At 38.0% G+C, this 20,144-nt stretch overlaps 1 protein-coding gene across 5 annotated transcripts in view; it reads left to right on the top strand.

The window, feature by feature from the left end:
* Positions 1 to 20,144, top strand: part of HIF1A (hypoxia inducible factor 1 subunit alpha) — a 55,931-nt gene that overhangs the window by 33,956 nt on the left and 1,831 nt on the right. For 3 of the 5 annotated variants that reach the window (XM_017533944.2, XM_017533942.1, XM_017533947.2), the window contains exons 5-14: positions 882 to 994; positions 1,635 to 1,837; positions 7,603 to 7,709; positions 9,348 to 9,495; positions 10,455 to 10,675; positions 11,582 to 11,868; positions 14,305 to 14,427; positions 14,546 to 14,973; positions 18,379 to 18,487; positions 19,470 to 19,596. In XM_017533944.2, the coding sequence (XP_017389433.1) occupies positions 882 to 994; positions 1,635 to 1,837; positions 7,603 to 7,709; positions 9,348 to 9,495; positions 10,455 to 10,675; positions 11,582 to 11,868; positions 14,305 to 14,427; positions 14,546 to 14,973; positions 18,379 to 18,487; positions 19,470 to 19,596 (1,866 nt within the window). The remainder of the gene's footprint in view (positions 1 to 881; positions 995 to 1,634; positions 1,838 to 7,602; positions 7,710 to 9,347; positions 9,496 to 10,454; positions 10,676 to 11,581; positions 11,869 to 14,304; positions 14,428 to 14,545; positions 14,974 to 18,378; positions 18,488 to 19,469; positions 19,597 to 20,144) is intronic. The other 2 variants (XM_017533946.2, XM_017533945.2) reach the window with 1 other exon arrangement.

Consider the following 20,144-nt stretch of genomic DNA (forward strand, 5'->3'; position numbering starts at 1 on the left):
TTTTTTTCTTTGAGATGAATTCTCATTCTGTCACTCAGGCTAGAGTACAGTGGCACAGTCTCAGCTCACTGCAACCTCCACCTCCCAGGTTCAAGTGATTCCCCTGTCTCCATATCCCACATAGCTGGAATTACAGGTGCCCGCTATCATGCCCAGCTAATTTTTGTATTTTTAGTAGAGACGGGGTTTCACCATGTTGACAGGCTGGTCTCGAACTCCTGAATTCAAGTGATTCTCCTTCCTCAGCCTCCCCAAAGTGCTAGGATTATAGGCCTGAGCCACTGTGCCGGGCCTATTTCTGTAGCTTTTGATAAGTCATTTGGTCTGCTGGTGTTTTCTCGTAGTAACAAAGTAGAAATAATTTCCTGTCTTGTTTACTACATAAATTAAGGTGGAAAAAATAAGACATGTAAAAATGTTATTTGCTGTTAAAAAAGAAAGTTGCTGTTTTAAAGGTTCTATAAATACATAGAATGCTTATTAGAAATCGAGCTAACACATTCAGGAAATCATAGGAAGAGTTTATTGAAGTTCTTTGTTTAGGCATTCTTGTGTACCAATAACACAGTTATAGAGCAAACTCATAACGTTTTTATATTTCTTTGTAGTTTGACTAAGCTTACTGGCTTGAATGATTAACTGTTATCCCAAATATTGATTATCTTTCAGCCAGCTCAGGGAATCACTGCTACTGAGTAGTGTATGTCAGATTTCATGGGTGTGCTGGAGTGGGTAAAAGGGGAATGAATTAACTGTGTTCATGCTGAGACTTTTAATTGAACAGGTATTCAGTTGATCTAGGTGGTGGGTACTTTTCTACTTACATTGTAACAAATTTGTATATTTACTTGCTTTAAAAATTTATTTCATGCTTTCATTAGGCCCTGTGAAAAAGGGTAAAGAACAAAACACACAGCGAAGCTTTTTTCTCAGAATGAAGTGTACCTTAACTAGCCGAGGGAGAACTATGAACATAAAGTCTGCAACATGGAAGGTAAGTGAAAATGATTTGTGATTGATGATACACTTTATTTATACATAGACATTGTAGTATTAAGATAACTTTAGAATTGTGAGGGAAAGTTTACAGTTCCTTGGTGTTTATATATGTAACATTTATACTTTCAGCTGATTTGCATGTGATCTCCAAAATCCAGAACCATATAGTAATTTGCCAATTTGAGGCACAAACTTAAATTATGTGAATTGTGGCACTGGTATACCAGCCTTATCTAATCAGTTGGCTTTGCCAACCACCCAATATTTGAATCCTGATAGGGCTTAATTTTCTATTAATCATTGTTTTGTGTCTTTGTTCAGTGTTAAAACATAGTCATCAGAGCAAGAAATAACTATCAAACAGCCAGATGATGAGATGAATGAAAAGACAGCCTAGACTTTATCCGAGGGGAATTTTTTAAAGAGTAATTTATAGGCCTGGGCAGGAAGTAGGTCATAGGTGGTATCATAGGAAAAACATTTATTGATTTTGAAAACAAGGTTAATTTACCAGTGACAGTAAAATTTATCAAAGCATACTGGCCGTATCAGACTCAACTGCTCGTCTCTGCTTTTTTTCCCCCAGCATTGTAAATACATTTTTTTAAATGTTTTGTTTTCTTCTTCATACACAGGTATTACACTGCACAGGCCATATTCATGTATATGATACCAACAGTAACCAACCTCAGTGTGGGTATAAGAAACCACCTATGACCTGTTTGGTGCTGATTTGTGAACCCATTCCTCACCCATCAAATATTGAAATTCCTTTAGATAGCAAGACTTTTCTCAGTCGACACAGCCTGGACATGAAATTTTCTTATTGTGATGAAAGGTAAATTAGATCTAAAATGTGAATTTGAAATTTTTAATTAGTCTACAGCATTATTGAATATTCACCGTAGTAAAGATTTAATGTTGGCCATGTGTGGTGGCTCACACCTGTAATCCCAGCACTTTGGGAGGCTGAGGAGGGTGAATCACTTGAAGTCAGGAGTTTGATACCAGCCTTGGCCAATGTGGTGAAACCCTGTCGCTACTAAAAATACAAATATTAGTTGGGCATGGTGGCAGGCATTACTCGGGAGGCTGAGGCAGGAGAATCACTTAAACCTGGGAAGTGGAGGTTGCAGTGAACAGAGATTGCACCACCACACTCCAGCCTAGACAACAGAGTGAGACTTCATCTCAAAAAAAAAAAAAAAAAACAACAACTCAGTTTTAAACTATGCTTTCTACTAAATTGAACAGAATGATACATCCTAGAACTTACTAATATTAGATTAACTTTGTAAATTAATTCAGCCACATTTATTGAACACTTAACTGTACTGTGAATGCTTACTTTACTAAGTGCTATTTTTTCCCCCCAATAGGGGCTCTGTTAAGAGAGAATTTCAAAGACATAACAGTGTATATTTTGAGCAAAGATAGATTACCTTAGGTTGGGAACTAGAAAGCCAAGTGTTTGTATATCTCATCATCCTATATATCTTCCCTGAAAAGCTTCAACCTTGCCCATGGTTTCTATCGCCATTTCTCACATTTCTTTTTGTAACTAATTCTATTTAATGCCAGCTTACTATTTGTATCTGGATATTCTTCTGTATTGTAAACTAAATATTTCTGTAATTGAACTGTACCACTACTGCTCCAAAAAACATCATCAAAAACTGCTTTTCTTCGTATAACACTTACCTCGTAGTTAATACACCACCATGTACACGTGACTCCAGCAAAACTTTGGAAGTCATCTTTAACTTTTCTTTTACCTTCATTTTCTACGTATAGTTGATCTCTAAATCTCACAGATTTACTATCCACTTATATCTCTTGATCCATTTCCTCCTTTCCATCCTTGCACTCCTGCCACTGAATTCATTAGCTCATTATTACCTTTGACTTGAGCTGTTGGCTTAGCTGCCTTTTTGCCAACAGATTTGTACCCTTGTAATCTTTCATCCAAGTTGCCAGAAAGTGGGTGTCCTAATGTGAAAATCAGATCATGTCACTCTCTTGTTAAAAATGCCTCAAATGCTTCCCTTCATCTTTGCACACAAAATTGTTTATAAAAATAATAGATGAGGGAAGTAAATTTTCATTTATCAAAAAAAGATGTGCATTTTAAAAGACTGAAAGACAAATAGACCTACACAATAAAATCTAAACTTAGCATGGCAAAAAAAAGATATTTATAATCTGGTCCTTATCAATTTTTCTATATTAATCAGGAGGAAGGGTCACCACTTATTCTGATGTGGCCCCCACCACCCTATAGCTAGAAAGTTCCCCATGCTGTTTTAATGTCTTAATGCAGGGGTCCCCTAACCCCAGTACTGGTCCACAGCCTGTTAGGACCCCAACTGCATAACAGGTGAGTGGTGATGAGCATTCCCACCTGAGCTACGCCTCCTGTCAGATCAGAGGCAGCATTAGATTCTTACAGGAGTGGGAAACCATTGTGAACTGTACACGAGGGATCTAGTTTGTGCATCCCTTGTGAAAACCTAACTCAACTAGTGCCTGATGACAGTTTCATCCTGAAACCATCCCACGCCTATCCGTGGAACAATTGTCTTCCACGACCTGTCCCTGGTGCCAGAAAGGTTGGGGACCACTTTTTTAGTTCTTTTGCACTACTTTCTTTCCTATTCTGTAATAAAGTTTTCTTCACTTCCCAACACATACTTACCTTCCAAGAGCGTCTACTCCTTTGTAGAGCTTTCCCTGTTCCTTCCAGAAGAAACTGCACTGTTCCTTGTACATACCTTTTGTAGCATTTACTCTACTATTGTAGTGCTTGTCTCATTTTTTACTGTAAGGCTATACAGGTAGTGCTCGACTTACAACCACGATTGGTTCCGACAGACCGGTCGTAACACGATTTGGTCGTTAAGTTGAGTAGGCTATATGCACGCGGAGATGGTAGTGCTGCCGGAAGCTGATCCGCACTGTCGTACGCCCAGCTGGGCAACGTTTGCGATGCGGAGCAGTCGTGGCTAGTGATTGTGGTCGTAAAGTCGAATGGTCGTACGTTGCATAGGTCGTAAGTCGATCAATACCTGTATAATACAGTAGCTGAAGGGGGCATAGGTTCTGTAGCCTGACTGCCAAATCTTGGCTTTGCTGCCTATATCCAAATGATCTTGGACATGTTAGTTCTTAGTTCTTGTCTGTGAGCATCAGTTTCTTCTTAATATTAACTTGAAGATGTTATGAGAAAACCAATTTTCAGCACTTACCATAATATAAAGTAGACAAGAAACCCCCACCCCATTGGACAAGGAAATATGACAGAGCAATGTCTTTGGAATCACATAATTTTAGATGCACTCATGGCTTGCATCTCTGATACTTATAATGTGGCCCTTGCCTTGGTACTTAACTATTGTAAAAATCACGTTCCTTATCTATAAAATAGTCATGGCTGGGTGCAGTGGCTCATGCCTGTAATCTCAGCACTGTGGGAGGCCAAGGCAGGCAGATCGCCTGAGGTCCTGAGTTTGAGACCAGCCTGGCCAACATGGTAAAACCCCATCTCTACTAAAAATACAAAAATTAGCAGGGTGTGGTGGCACATGTCTGTCATCCCAGCTACTCAGGAGGCTGAGGCAGGAGAATTGCTTGAACCCGGGATGCGGAGGTTACAGTGAGCAGAGATCACGCCACTGCACCTCAGCCTGGGAGTTCATACCTCAGAAGGCTGTTGTAAGGATTAAAGGAGTCTATTGAATGCCTAGGGCGTGTCAACTTTAAGAAAATGAATATAGAAAAGCTAAGTACTATTTTAAGGTGTTTACTGCCAGTATTCATGTCAATGTATGATGGAACAGAGATGTCCATCCTATTTTGAGGAATTATTTTTTATTTTTTTTGAAATCTTAAGGTAACAAAGTAGAGGTGGGGGCCAGGGAGAAAGGAAGGTAATGGGGCAAAAATGAGAAAGGGAGTAGCGTTCTCCTCTAGTTATAACAGAAAATTAGGAAAATGATCACGATGGGAGTTAACAGTAAAGATAGCCAGCTTATAGATCAACCAAGACAGTTTTGAGTTTGACCAGCAGACTGTTATTTTCTGGTTTAGAGCTCTTTACAGGAACTTCTCACATCTATAACTCCTGAGAACAAAGCTGTAGAAAAAAATTTTGCTCAATTTTAAGAAAGTCTAACATATCAGCTCCTAAAATCCAAAATATTCCACAAGTAGCTGCTATTTACTGTACTGAGGAATAATTCATTTAAATTATTTGAGTATCTACTGTGTTTATGGTACAAAGTAGAACAGTTCTGCCTCAAAACAAATGAGTGGTATACTGCTTTAGATCACAGGTTTCCTAGTCCATTAAAAACACTTTTTGATCATATTTTCTGGACACCCCCACCTCTTTGGTACAGGATGGAACCTATTTAATTCTCTAAAGTTATATTAACTTCACCTTTCTTGCTTCAATATGTGTAAAATTGACCTTCAGGGAAAGCATATACAGTTTATTTTTCACTTCTTGGCATCTCTTAGTGATAGACATAACTCAAATTGAGAAGCATTGATTGACATCAGATTAAATCAGAGCTTCCTACGACAATATAAGCAAGACTGTCATTAATCTGATCCCCCTACCTACCTCTTCAGCATTATCTGATCTGTCTCCGCTAACCATATTATAGAATCTTTGTTACCTGTACCATGTTAAGCATTTTTAAAATTCTTTTGCTTATACTATACCTTTTCCCTGAAAGTGGTTTTGCCTTTCCTTTGTCTCTCTCTAGTCATAAGTCTTCTATAAGAGGCTGTTCCTCATTCTACCAATCCTTTGCATGGATGCGATTGATTTCTCTGATTCCTGGAACAGATTCTCATCACTCTATTTATCTTATTATTTCCTAAGTAGTACCAGCACATCTATTGCAAGATTAGCCACGTGTTCAGTTTTGTCTTAGCATTTTCATGCCTAGAATAATGCCAGGCACACGTAGGCATATTAAGATTTGAATAGTGAAAAAGTTTTTAATTCCATAGGAATTTTATTTAAATAGAAAAATATAAGACCAATTAAAATTATTTTTTAAAGCATGATTTCAAGAAATATGACTGATATTGATTAAAAACAAGTTTTCCTTTATAATGCTGCCACCTGGTGTTGCTGTGTTTACAGATGTCCCTTTGTAAAGAATTGAGTGAGGGTTTAAGTTGAGTTTGGTTTGGTTTTTGGCAAATCAGCTTTTCATTTATGTATTTATTTTGCAATAAACTATGGAAGATCTTGCCTTTTAAGTGTAAGAACACAAGCAGTGTTACTTTTATACCTTTATAGAATATCTTGCCTATGTCCTTCCTGTAGTTAGGTAGAGTTTTTTTGACATAAAGCATGTTAACATAAGGTTTGCTTGCACCTCAGTAAGAAAGTCCTCTGAAATCTAAAGGCTGATAATCTAGAAGTTTAACTCACGTTTCCTCCTAGAAAGACTTCAGATGGGCCGGGCGCGGTGGCTCAAGCCTGTAATCCCAGCACTTTGGGAGGCCGAGGCGGGTGGATCACGAGGTCAAGAGATCGAGACCATCCTGGTCAACATGGTGAAACCCCGTCTCTACTAAAAATACAAAAAATTAGCTGGGCATGGTGGTGCGTGCCTGTAATCCCAGCTACTCAGGAGGCTGAGGCAGGAGAATTGCCTGAACCCAGGAGGCGGAGGTTGCAGTGAGCCGAGATCGCGCCATTGCACTCCAGCCTGGGTAACATGAGTGAAACTCCGTCTCAAAAAAAAAAAAAAAAAACTTCAGATGAGTATTTCTGTTCAGAATGGTACTAAGAAGATAGCTTTCTCTTTCTCATGTCATAGTTGCCATTTCACACTGGTTACAGAGAATAAGATCTAGTCTGTGTCCTAAATAAAGGTCTAGTCTCTGCCAGTAAGCTAGATAGAGTAACTAGATTGTCTTCCAGTCTATTTTCATTTGAAATAATGTTTTGTATGAAATTATTCCCATAATTTCATGTGATGTCAAAAACTAAGTACAAGAGCATCTTCTAAAACCAACGTAATTCCTTTAGTTTCCATTTAGTGTAGATACTCTTTGGTTGATGATATTAGAATTGTGTAGTGGCTATTGATCTCCCAAAGTCAGGCATTGCCTAGGGGCTTAACAGCTACTCCATAAAGAATTTGGCTTTATGAAAAAATAATGTTATAGATTTTATCTACATTTTAAATTGTCAGTGACTACCTTTACAACTTTTACCATTTAATTTAGTAGTACTTCTTGTCTGTTTATTAATACCCTGCCTTGTTACCAAAAGTGTGTATAATGAGATGTGATAAAAATAGGTAATAAGTTTGGGTGAAGAGGATAAAAGAGTTAAATAACCAGATGAACCTCGAAGACTTAAAGAAATGTGTGGTGTTGCATTTAATAACATATAATTTAATAATAGAGCTACTAAAGGTGAGGTGTAAATTTATTGTAAGCAAAGGCGGATGCTCTTTATTTTTGAAAATTCACTTATCTGTAAGATGAATGCCTATTAGTTAACTTGGGAGAAGAAAAATTTTTATCAGTTAGTATCTCCCTTTTTTTCTTAAATCTTGTATTTTTTACTAACAGAATTACCGAATTGATGGGATATGAGCCAGAAGAACTTTTAGGCCGCTCAATTTATGAATATTATCATGCTTTAGACTCTGATCATCTGACCAAAACTCATCATGATAGTAAGTACAATGGAAGAACTCAAGAGATACTCTAATTATTTAACTGTTGGAGCCTCTCTACAGTTTGGCTACCCATCTAATTCTCTGGTTAAAATGTACCCAGTTTTCCTAGACAAAATGTGTTAACAGGCCTATTCAGTAGACATCTTGGCCATTTTATGTTTTGTATTTGTTGCAACAAATAGTAAAAATAGAATCATTTAATCACAGATGAAACTTCCTGGCATTTTAAGTACAAAGACTTTTGAAAAGCCAAATATTATAGAGTATTGAATAGCATAATTTTCAGAATTCACATAAATACTCAGAAAAAGAGTGGTATATAAAAGGCACTTAGAAAATATTTGTACAATCAATGAATGTGAAGGTGGTGGACATCATGCACATGTGGTAATAAGTATCACTTTTCAAAAATTTTAATAGGTACATAGGTATGTATATTTTTAGGTTACGTGAATTATTTTGATATAGGCATGCGATGCGATTTATAAGGATAAATGGAGTACCTAAAACCTCAAGCATTATCTTATGTGACAAACAATCCAGTTATACTCTTGGTTATTTTATTTATTTATTTTATTTCATTTTATTTTTTTCTTTTGAGATAGGATCTCACTCTGTCACCCAGGCTGGAGTACAGCGGCGTGATCTTGGCTCAGTGCAACTTCTGCCTCAGCCTCTCTAGTAGCTGGGATTACAGGCATGTGCCACCGCGCCTGGCTAATTTCTCTATTTTTAGTAGAGATGTGGTTTCACCATGTTGGCCAGGATGGTTTCGAACTCCTGACCTCAAGTGATCCACCCACCTCGGCCTCCCATAGTGCTGGGATTATAGATGTGAGCCACTGTACCTGCCCATAAAAATGAGTCCTTAATAATCGAAGCTTGAATTAAACTTACCTTTGAAAGAAACCCAAGACCTTTGAATGGGGACCTGTAGATTAATTTAAACATCAATGTAGGCTGTGTGCAGTGGCTCATGCTTGTAATCCAGCACTTTGGGAGGCTGAGGCGGGCAGATCATCAGGTCAGGAGATTGAGACCATCCTGGCTAACACGGTGCAACCCCGTCACTACTAAAAATACAAAAAATTATCTGGGCATAGTGGCACATACCTGTAATCTCAGCTACTCAGGAGGCTGAGGCAGGAGAACCGCTTGAACCCAGGAGGCAGAGGTTGCAGTGAGCCAGGATAGTACCACTGCCCTCCAACCTGGGCGACAAGAGCAAAAAAAACTCCATCTCAAAAAAAAAATCATCTTTGTCTGGAAACTGTAATCAGAATTTAAAGTTACAGCATCACCATTTCTTGAAAAAGGTTATTGATTCTTCTCTAATCTGACATTTTCAACCTAAGTTATTAAAGGAATTTCAGTCGCTGAAGATTGTGTACTCATGAACTCTTCACTTAGCTCATTGGCAACAAAGGAGTTTTATTTAGAGGGTTTGAAAAAGGAAATGGGTATATTTTCAGCTATCCTGTGACATACTGTCTCAATTTAAGCAGTTACAACTGATTCCACTGAATACACATCTGTTTTCTAAAACAATGATCAACATTCAGTATCTGTTCATTTAATTGAAAAGTCAAAGGGACAATATTTTCTCTGCATGATTCTTTTTTATTTTCCCCCTAGTGTTTACTAAAGGACAAGTCACCACAGGACAGTACAGGATGCTTGCCAAAAGAGGTGGATATGTCTGGGTTGAAACTCAAGCAACTGTCATATATAACACCAAGAACTCTCAACCACAGTGCATTGTGTGTGTAAATTATGTTGTGAGGTAAGTTTGAGAAATAAACATTTTTGGGAAACAAATAGTAATTCTTTTTGGATACTCTGTTCATTTATAGGAAGATAAGATTATAAATATTAACTAAATTTTATTTTACTTTCACATTTCTACCAAATTATTATTTTCCTTACTCTGACCTAGGTCACCCAGGCTAGAGTGCAGTGGCACAATCTTGGTTCACTGCAGCCTTCACCTCCCAGGCTCAAGCCATTCTTGTGCCCTGCAGAAACGGGTTTTGCCATGGTGGCCAAGCTGGTCTTGAACTCCTAGGCTCAAGTAATTCACCCACCTCAGCCTCCCAAAGTGCTGGGATTACAGGCATGAGCCACCACGCCAAGCCTCAACATCTGAAATTCTTAACTGAAATTAGTCAAAATATCTTGTACTGGGAATTTTTTTTTTAATTTCAGCTTTTATTTTTTATTCAGGGGATACATGCGTAGGTTACGTGGGTATATCATGTGATACTGAGGTTTGTGGTACAGTTGATCCTGTCACCCAGGTAGTGAGCATAATACCCAACAGCTGTTCAACCACCCTTGCCCCTCTCCCCTGGAAGTCCTCAGTGTCTATTGATGTCATCTTTATGTCTACAGGTAACCCAGTGTTTAGCTCCCACTTATAAGTGAGAACATGCAGCATTTGGTTTTCCATTCCTCCATTATTTTAGGATATGGTCTCTAGCTGCATCCATGTTGCTGCAAAGGACATGATTTCATTCTTTTTTTATGGCTGCATACTGTGAATTTTATTGGGTCTTCATTTCATATTAGCATTTTAAAACCCTAAATGTGACAAATTGTGCATGAGAGATCATGCATCTCAAGAAATCTTAAAATGTTCCTGTCCATAAAGCAGAATTTCTTAAGAGACCATTTCACAGTTCCCCTTCCCATCATGGTGTCAAATGCTCATTTATGAATTACTAATTTCTCTTGTTTTGACAGTGGTATTATTCAGCACGACTTGATTTTCTCCCTTCAACAAACAGAATGTGTCCTTAAACCGGTTGAATCTTCAGATATGAAAATGACTCAGCTATTCACCAAAGTTGAATCAGAAGATACAAGTAGCCTCTTTGATAAACTTAAGAAGGAACCTGATGCTTTAACTTTGCTGGCCCCAGCTGCTGGAGACACAATCATATCTTTAGATTTTGGCAGCAATGGTGAGTAATTATTTTGTTAATTCCCTAAACTTTTGCTGCATGCCTCATTTCGACTAAATGTTACTTTGACGTTTTTTGTTGGTAATCATTTGGACATTGCAGGCTAATATGTTGGTTTGCTTAAATATTTTGCCTCCGTAATTTCTTACCATTCTTGCTTTTGGTTGGAAATTGTGTTTTAAAGTGTCCTTACGGCATTTATTCTTCCCACATAAATTTTTCCTGGCTACTCTGCTATTTCTGTATCCTGCTGTCAGATTTTCTCTAGTTTAGCAGAGTTATATGGAAGTAGGCATTGTTGCATTAAAGGATAGTCATACCATAACATCAAACACTGAAGATGAAAACTGCAATTTTAAAGTAGAGAACATTTTAATATATAAAATGGTTAGTATTGCCTTTTGTCTTTTATACCATATAGATTAAGAGGAGGTATTATTAGTGGATTGGAAAGATAATCCAGATTTATGATTATACTGTAATATTGGTAAACTTTCTGATGAAGGAAAATTTGGTAACATTTTATTGTTTGATGAATTGTATACATTTTTTGTATGTTAAAATCCTTTTGGCCGGGTGTGGTACCTCATGCTTATAATCCCAGTACTTAACGAGGCCAAGACGGATAGATTACTTAAGGTTAGACGTTTGAGACCAGCCTGGCCACCATGGTGAAAACCTGTCTCTACTAAAAATACAAAAATTAGCTGGGCATGGTGGTATGTGCCTGTAATCCCAGCTAATCGGGAGGTTGAGGCAGGAGAATTGCTTGAACCCAGGAGGCAGAAGTTCAGTGAGCCAAGATAGTGTTACTGTACTCCATCTTGGGCAACAGAGCAAGACTCTGTCTTGAGTGAAAAAAAAATATTTGTATACTTTAGATTGACTCATATTTTTTCTCTGCAGACACAGAAACTGATGACCAGCAACTTGAGGAAGTACCATTGTATAATGATGTAATGCTCCCCTCATCCAATGAAAAATTACAGAATATCAATTTGTCAATGTCTCCATTAGCCACCTCTGAAACTCCAAAGCCACTTCGAAGTAGTGCTGACCCTGCACTGAATCAAGAAGTTGCATTAAAATTAGAACCAAATCCAGAGTCACTGGAACTTTCTTTTACCATGCCCCAGATTCAGGATCAGCCACCCAGTCCTTCTGATGGAAGCACTAGACAAAGTTCACCTGAGGTAGGTGTCATGATATAATCGGAAAGGGACAACTTTCAGATTTTAACATTCAAGATTGTATATAATTATAAGTTTGATTGAAGCACTAATTTGAACCACAAATTACATTTGTGTGTGTGTGTGTTTGAATTTTAGCACTTTAAAATTATTGCAAGAGCTATTGCTTAACTTAGACCTCAGCACATGTTTCAGGCTCAAAGATAGGAACTTGGGAAGAAACTAGCATAATATAAACCAAAAGGTGAAACATACATTGTTTCCCTATTATTTATATCAGTAGGACAAAAACGTCTTGAATTTGGACATTTTAGACTAGTACTAAGTGTGCTCAATGTAGCCACAGCCTATACCTGTTACCTTTTTGATTTTTTTGTTCGTTTGTTTTATTGTAGGTTTTTTTTTTTGAGACAAAGTCTCACTGTCACCCAGGCTGGAGTGAAGTGGTACAATCACAGCCCACTGCAGCCTCAGCCTCCCAGGCTCGAGTGATTTTCCCACCTCAGCCTCTCGAATAGCTGAGACTACAGGCCCACACCACCATGCCTAATTTTTTAACCTTTTTTTTTTTTTCCCCTGTAGATTTGGGGTTCTCACTATGTTGCCCGGGCTGGTTGTAAACTCCTGAGCTCAAGCGATCCTCCAACCTTGGCCTCCCAAAGTACTACGATTACAGGTGTGAGCTACCATGCCTGCCTGGCCCATTACACCTTTAAGTTGGGGTATTGTCTGGTAACAATAGGCTTAACAGGGTTTACATGGGAAAGGACCTTATAAATTCTTTGTCTAGTTTAGTCCAGTTTCCATCACTATTTTGAAATTTTCTTTAAGTATAACATAAAATAACAAGGCTTACATAAAATAAATACTTAGTAACTGGTCTTTTTTATTCTGGATCTGTCTTGATATTAATTGTCCTATAAAACACAACAAAAATAATCTTTAAAGGCTGGACTGACCAAGACTAGAGATGTCACACAGGGCTCTATTTCTAAATCTAGAATGATTCATTTCAGGACTTCCTACATTTAAAAATATACTAAGGAATAGGGTAACTTAGATCTGAACACTATAACTTGATAAATGAGGCATAAATAAGCTTTAATAAGTGGTAAATAATTCTACATTAAATATTTGTTGAATAAAACTGGCAAGCTAAGAGTAGGAGATTTGACATCTCATAGCCTTCTGGTAAAGGAGCATCTCCTATGCCCTGCTTGCTTAATTTACGTAGCACAAAAAAAACGTTTGATTCATTTTGGTTTTTGTCTAACAAAAGTAAATCTAACAAAAATAATAGAATGATAAAGCAAAAGTCCTTGCTTAGAATACACAGCTATAGTTTTTTGTTAAAATTCTTGCCAGAACTCTTAAAATAGTAATAATGTACATTCATTCAGGTGTATGCAGGTAAAAGCACTGAAGTCTCTACTCCTACCCTCAACAGTAGCTGTGAGATTTTTAGGTAGCTCAATCGACGTAGGAATGTGCCTTCTCATTTCATAGGTAAATTCCAGTGAATGTAGCATCTAGTTAATTGGTCAGTTAGGTACCATTGTGGGATGTAAATTATCAAATAGGTTTTATTCTTTAGAATAAGATGTTTCTTTTAATTTTAGAAATGATGTTATATTACATAGTCAGAAATATGTACATTGGCAAAATTAGTTACCAGTATAAGCTTCAAAATGTCACTTTTTTCACTAGTTAAACTTTTTTTCTTTTTTTTGGGATGGAGCCTCACTCAGTTGCCCAGGCTGGAGTGCAGTGGTGTGATCTCAGCTCACTGCAACCTCGGCCTCCCGGGTTCAAGCTTCAGCCTCCTGAGTAGCTGGGACTACAGGCGCGTGCCAGCATACCCAGCTAATTTTTGTATTTTTAGTAGAGACAGGGTTTCAGCATTTTGGCCAGGATGGTCTTGATCTCCTCACCTTGTGATCCACCTGCCTCAGCATCCCAGTGCTGGGATTACAGGCATGGACCACCATGCCGGCCTAGTTAGATAAAATTTGATAAACATGCCGGGCGCGGTGGCTCAAGCCTGTAATCCCAGCACTGTGGGAGGCCGAGGCGGGTGGATCACGAGGTCAAGAGATCGAGACCATCCTGGTCAACATGGTGAAACCCCGTCTGTACTAAAAATACAAAAAATTAGCTGGGCATGGTGGCGCGTGCCTGTAATCCCAGCTACTCAGGAGGCTGAGACAGGAGAATTGCCTGAACCCAGGAGACGGAGGTTGCGGTGAGCCGAGATCGCACCATTGCACTCCAGCCTGGGTAACAAGAGCGAAACTCCATCTCAAACAAAAAAGAAAAAAAAAAAAATTTGATAAACACGATGGACTTGGTTGTGTGTTTGTTTTTTCTGAGATCTAGTTTGAAAACTAGCAAAGTATATGGAGGCTTTTTCAGGAAAAACTAAACATATTCTTTTTACAGCCTAACAGTCCCAGTGAATATTGTTTTTATGTGGATAGTGATATGGTCAACGAATTCAAGTTGGAATTGGTAGAAAAGCTTTTTGCCGAAGACACAGAAGCGAAGAACCCATTTTCTACTCAGGTATATGAACTTCGTTTTATATTAAATTTCATTAATTTTTATTCTAAAGTGACTTTAACTTGTTTATTATTTATAAAGTGTGGCCATTGTAAAAACTCATGTATTTGCTGTTTTAAAGGACACCGATTTAGACTTGGAGATGTTAGCTCCCTATATCCCAATGGATGATGACTTTCAGTTACGTTCCTTCGATCAGTTGTCACCGTTAGAAAGCAGTTCTGCAAGCCCTGAAAGTGCAAGCCCTCAAAGCACAGTTACCGTATTCCAGCAGACTCAGATACAAGAACTTACTGCTAATGCCACCACTACCACTACTGATGAATTAAAAACAGTGACAAAAGACCGTATGGAAGACATTAAAATATTGATTGCATCTCCATCTCCTACCCACATACATAAAGAAACTACTAGTGCCACATCATCACCATATAGAGATACTCAAAGTCGGACAGCCTCACCAAACAGAGCAGGAAAAGGAGTCATAGAACAGACAGAAAAGTCTCATCCAAGAAGCCCTAACGTGTTATCTGTCGCTTTGAGTCAAAGGTATTTATGTGTAATATTCAAGTTATAGCTCTTTTATTATTTTTGAGAAAATGTATGTGATAGTACATAATTTCTAAATGTATAGCAAACTTTCTGATGTATATGCTCTAAGACAAAGTCTTAAGCACTCAAAGAACTTTCTAAATTAACCTCATGTATTTTTTCCAAAATAATTATAAATTCTAAAATTACCTATCTAAATGTAAGAGAGTCTTCTGACACCTTTAAAATGAAATCCAGCTCAGGAAGTTCTGTAATCAGATATACTTCTTGCAGTTGTTTAAATTAAACTAGTTAACTACCCTCGATACTTAGATGTTTCCATTTCTTTTTTTTTTTTTTTAAATATTTATTTATTTATTTATTTTTTATTAGAGACGGGTTTTCACTACGTTGGCAGGCTGGTCTGGAACTCCTGACCTCAGGTGATCCGCCTGCCTCAGCCTCCCAAAGTGCTGGGGTTACAGGCCTGCGCCACTAGGCCCGGCAGATGCTTCCATTGCTTAGAGCTCTTTCTTTAAGCTTATCTGAAGAAAAGCCCTTCCAATTTAAGGGTTATTTCCAATTGCACATTCCAAATTGAGCCTTCCATCTTTAGCATTCAATATAGATACTTACAAGCACCTCTTTCAAAATTTTATTAGAGTTACTTATATTAAAGTTGCTTTTATTTTTCATTACATATTTGTAGAACATTAGCTATATATATATATATATTTTGCAGGCTATGTAGGTTTTTGAACTCTACACCAGGAATCTAAGTATGACTTATGACATTACTTCTATGGAGCTAGTTCAGACAAACATATGGACGTGACCCAATTTTTAAGTTATACTTCCTGTATATAATTGGCAAGGGGATTTCACATATTTTAAGTTTGAGGCTATAGCTAGAAGAAATACGTTTTACCTTATAAGTGTGTGCTAGAGGGAAATGATTGCTACTCTGTCTAGACTGAGCCAGATATCACTATCAATAGGAAAGAACCACTGTTACAGCCAGAGCACATAGGTTTTTTTCCCTGCCCAGCATTCTCACCTTGACCTATAGTGCTGGGAGAGGTCTTTTCCCTAAGCGAGGAAAAGATCTCGGGACTTTAGATGAACTCAGAAGTACTACTTTACATTCTTTTATAACTTACTGTGTCACTCAGTTTTTACTCTGAGCTCCACTAGGGCAATTATAGTGTCTTGGGCATTTTAGTGATACTAATACTTAGCTCATGACCTAACATGTAGTACTTCCTCAATAAATGGTTGTTGGGGCAGGGCGTGGTGGCTCAAGCCTGTAATCTCAACACTTTGGTAGGCTGAAGCATGTGGATCACCTGAGGCCAGGAGTTTGAGACCAACCTGGCCAACATGGTGACACCCTGTCTCTACTAAAAATACAAAAATTAGCTGGGTGTGGTGGCAGGTGCCTGTAATCCAAGGTACTTGGGAGGCTGAAGCAGAAGAATTGTTTGAACCAGAGAGGTGGAGCTTGCAGTGAGCTGAAATCATGCCATTGCAATCCAACCTGGGCGACAAGAGCAAAACTCTATTTCAGAAAAAAAAAATGGTTGTTGGACTGACAGATGCATGAATACAGTAATATAAATGACAGTCACTTATCATTTACAGTTTACTGTTAGCTACAGAGGATGGGTATCCAGTTTTCTGAACACCTGACACATAAGGTCACTTTAGCAATTCTTTTTAAACATCAGTTCCAATGTGACATGCACTGAAAACTTTCATGAAAGGAACCTCAAAAATACATGGAAGTGTTTTTTCCTACCTCGTGGGTAATTATTTATATAATCAAAGTGCTGTACCAAACCAGGAGACTTAAAGCTTTAGGATTAAAGATAAACCATTAAAAGCATAACTACTAAGTACTATTAGTACTACAATGATGTTTTCATAATAGACTGAGTTACATTTCATAAAGACAATATATGTTTATAAGAGTTTTTAAAACCTGCCTGTATAATAGAAGGTTTATAGAATTTTTAAAAAATTAAAGAAAACTGCAAAATAAGAGAGCAGTTAGATTACTCATCTATTTGGCACTCTTAACTATCTGGAACAGCAAGGAATCTTTATGATTATGCATTTGGTTGTGGGGGGTCTTGAAAAGTCAAAATAGTATAACAAAGCTGATGCACTTAACTCATTAGAACGGTTCTTCACTATTTATTAATGTTAGATATATATAGTTCATGTTTGATAACCAGATTAATATGGAGGGCAAAATAGCAGAGTGGTAAGAGCAGGGGACAGGAGGTGTGTATATGGAGACCTAGAGTGTACTTCCATATCTGCAACTAGTGAGCAGTAGGACTTTGGGAAAGTTACCCTATAGGCCACGGGGTTCTCATTTATAAAAAGGATATGATATGCCTGTCTTATCTATCTTGAGAACCTGAGTAAGGTTAAAATGAACCAATGAACTTGAAATGTTTCACAAACTGAAAACACTATACAGATGTGAAACTGATCTTGTATTTTAATAGTCCCAACAATATCACTACATTGATATATTAGGTGGAATAAAAGGATAATATTTAACTGTTTTGACTCTACAATGTCAATTTAGTTGTGTTTGGCTCTGTTTTATAAAATAAGGATACACATAGTATAGAAAATGTTCTGCTAAAAATTAAGCTTTGAATGCCAGGTGCTCACGCCTGTAATCCCAACACTTTGGGAGGTTGAGGTGGATGGATCACTTGAGTTCAGGAGTTTGAGACAAGCCTGGGCAACATGGTGAAACCTGTCTCTACAAAAATATATGTATAAATTAGCCATAATCCCAGCTACTCGAGAGGCAGAGGTGGGAGGATCACTGATCCTGGAGGCAGAGCTTGGTTGCAGTGAGCAGAGATCATGATGTCTCTGCACTCCAGCCTGGCTGACACAGTGAGACCTTGTCTCACCAAAAAAAAAGAAAAAATAATAAAGCTTTGACTTCAGAGTTTCGCTTTTGTTGCCCAGGCTGAAGTGCAATAGTGCAATCTTGGCTCACTGCCACCTCCGCCTCCTGAGTTCAAGCAGTTCTTCTGCCTCAGCCTCCCTAGTAGCTGGGATTATAGGCATGCACCACCATGCCCAGCTAATTTTTTTATTTTTAGTAGAGATGCGGTTTCTCCATGTTGGTCAGGCTGGTCTTAAACTCCTGACCTCAGGTGATCCACCCGCTTCAGCTTCCCAAAGTGCTAGGATTACAGGCATGAGCCACTGGCTCGGCCCAGCTTTTGACTTAAGGTGATAAACTTTAGTAATCAGGAAAGTTCTCGTACGTATATTACGTTGCTTAATATTGGAAAACTAAGGAATTAGGTATTTAAAAGAGCTCACTGGGTATTTTTTTTTCTTAAATAAAACAACTATATTTTTATTTAGATTTTTTTTTCTTTTCAGAACTACAGTTCCTGAGGAAGAACTAAATCCAAAGATTCTAGCTTTGCAGAATGCTCAGAGAAAGCGAAAAATTGAACATGATGGTTCGCTTTTACAAGCAGTAGGAATTGTAAGTATGAAGGTAGTAGGTTTTGCTTTTCTAGCTAATGTGCTATTTCCGTGTGTGTGTGTGTGTGTGTGTGTGTATGTATGTGTGTGTGTGTGTGTGTGTGAGAGAGAGACAGAGAGAGAGAGAGATTCCTTTTTTCCAAATAGTAATGTTACATTTTCGGAAGTTACACATTGGGTTTTTTTTGTTTTTTTTGTTTGTTTGTTTGTTTTGTTTTGTTTTTTGTTTTTTTACTCTGTATATACTGTTCTATAAAAATACAATGTTTAATGGATACATTCTTGGTATATAAATTCTAACCAATTCCATTCCAATGTATTTTGAGTTAAAAAGTGAAGTTCTCCCTTAAACCACCCTGAGTATCACCACCAATCTCATTCTCTTCCCTTTAAGTTACTTTGCCTTATTAAAAGAACTGCTATTGGCTGGGTGCAGTGGCTCACGCCTGTAATCCTAGCACTGTGGGAGGCTGAGGTGCATGGATCACTTGAGGTCAGGAGTTCTATACTAGCCTGGCCAACTTGGTGAAACCCTGTCTCTACGAAAAATGCAAAAATTAGCTGGGCATGGTGGTGCATGCCTATCATCCCAGCCACTTGGGAGGCTGAGGCAGGAGAATCGTTTGACCCAGGATGTGGAGGTTGCATTGAGCCGAGATCAGGCCATTGCACTCCAGCCTGGGTGAGAGACTGAGAGTCCGTCTCAAATAAAAAAAAATAACTGCTATATTTTGGGATAAGTCAATGGTGATGTAATTCATTCTGATATTTTCAAACCAAATTAACTGGGAAGTATTTATAGACAGATTGGTCACAATGGATGGCAAATAACTTTATCATAATATTAAGAGAAAGAATTTAAAATAATTTAGGGTAGTATTTAAGAAACTGCCTATAATGTTATTAAATTTACACCGATTTCAAAGTTATGGTTGTAAAGAAAGTTCAACAAACTAAACTTGAAATAACTTTACTGTTTATAGGGAACATTATTACAGCAGCCAGATGATCATGCAACTACTACATCACTTTCTTGGAAACGTGTAAAAGGATGCAAATCTAGTGAACAGAATGGAATGGAGCAAAAGACAATTATTTTAATACCCTCTGGTTAGTTTATTCTTTCTGACCTTGAACATCACAAAGACGAAAATACATGAAACATTTTTATTTAGGAACTTTAATCTAAGTGAGGGTGACTTTGGTTCCTTAGCAAGATTAAAAAGTAAAGTTGTGGCCGGGCACAGTGGCTCAAGCTTGTAATCCCAGCACTTTGGGAGGCCTAGGTGGGTGGATCACGAGGTCAGGAGTTCAAGACCAGCATGGCCAAGATGGTGAAACCCCATCTCTACTAAAAATACAAAAAAGCCGGGCGTGATGGCGGGTGCCTGTAATCCCAGCCACTTGGGAGGCTGAGGCAGGAGAATAGCTTGAACCAGGGAGGCAGAGGTTGCAGTGAGCCGAGATTATGCCACTGCTCTATAGGTGGGGCAACAAGAGCGACACTCCGTCTCAAAAGAAAAAGAAAAAAAGTAAAATTGTATTTCATTTAATGGCCTTAATACAGGGATAAACATTTCAAAGTGGAACTTTCCATTTGTAGTAATTTCCTTTGAGTTGTCTATGTTTATGTGCTGTCAATATTGATAGAAGCTGAA

This window comes from Cebus imitator, unplaced genomic scaffold (assembly GCF_001604975.1).
Source record: "Cebus imitator isolate Cc_AM_T3 unplaced genomic scaffold, Cebus_imitator-1.0 Scaffold83, whole genome shotgun sequence".
Classification (NCBI taxonomy): domain Eukaryota; kingdom Metazoa; phylum Chordata; class Mammalia; order Primates; family Cebidae; genus Cebus; species Cebus imitator.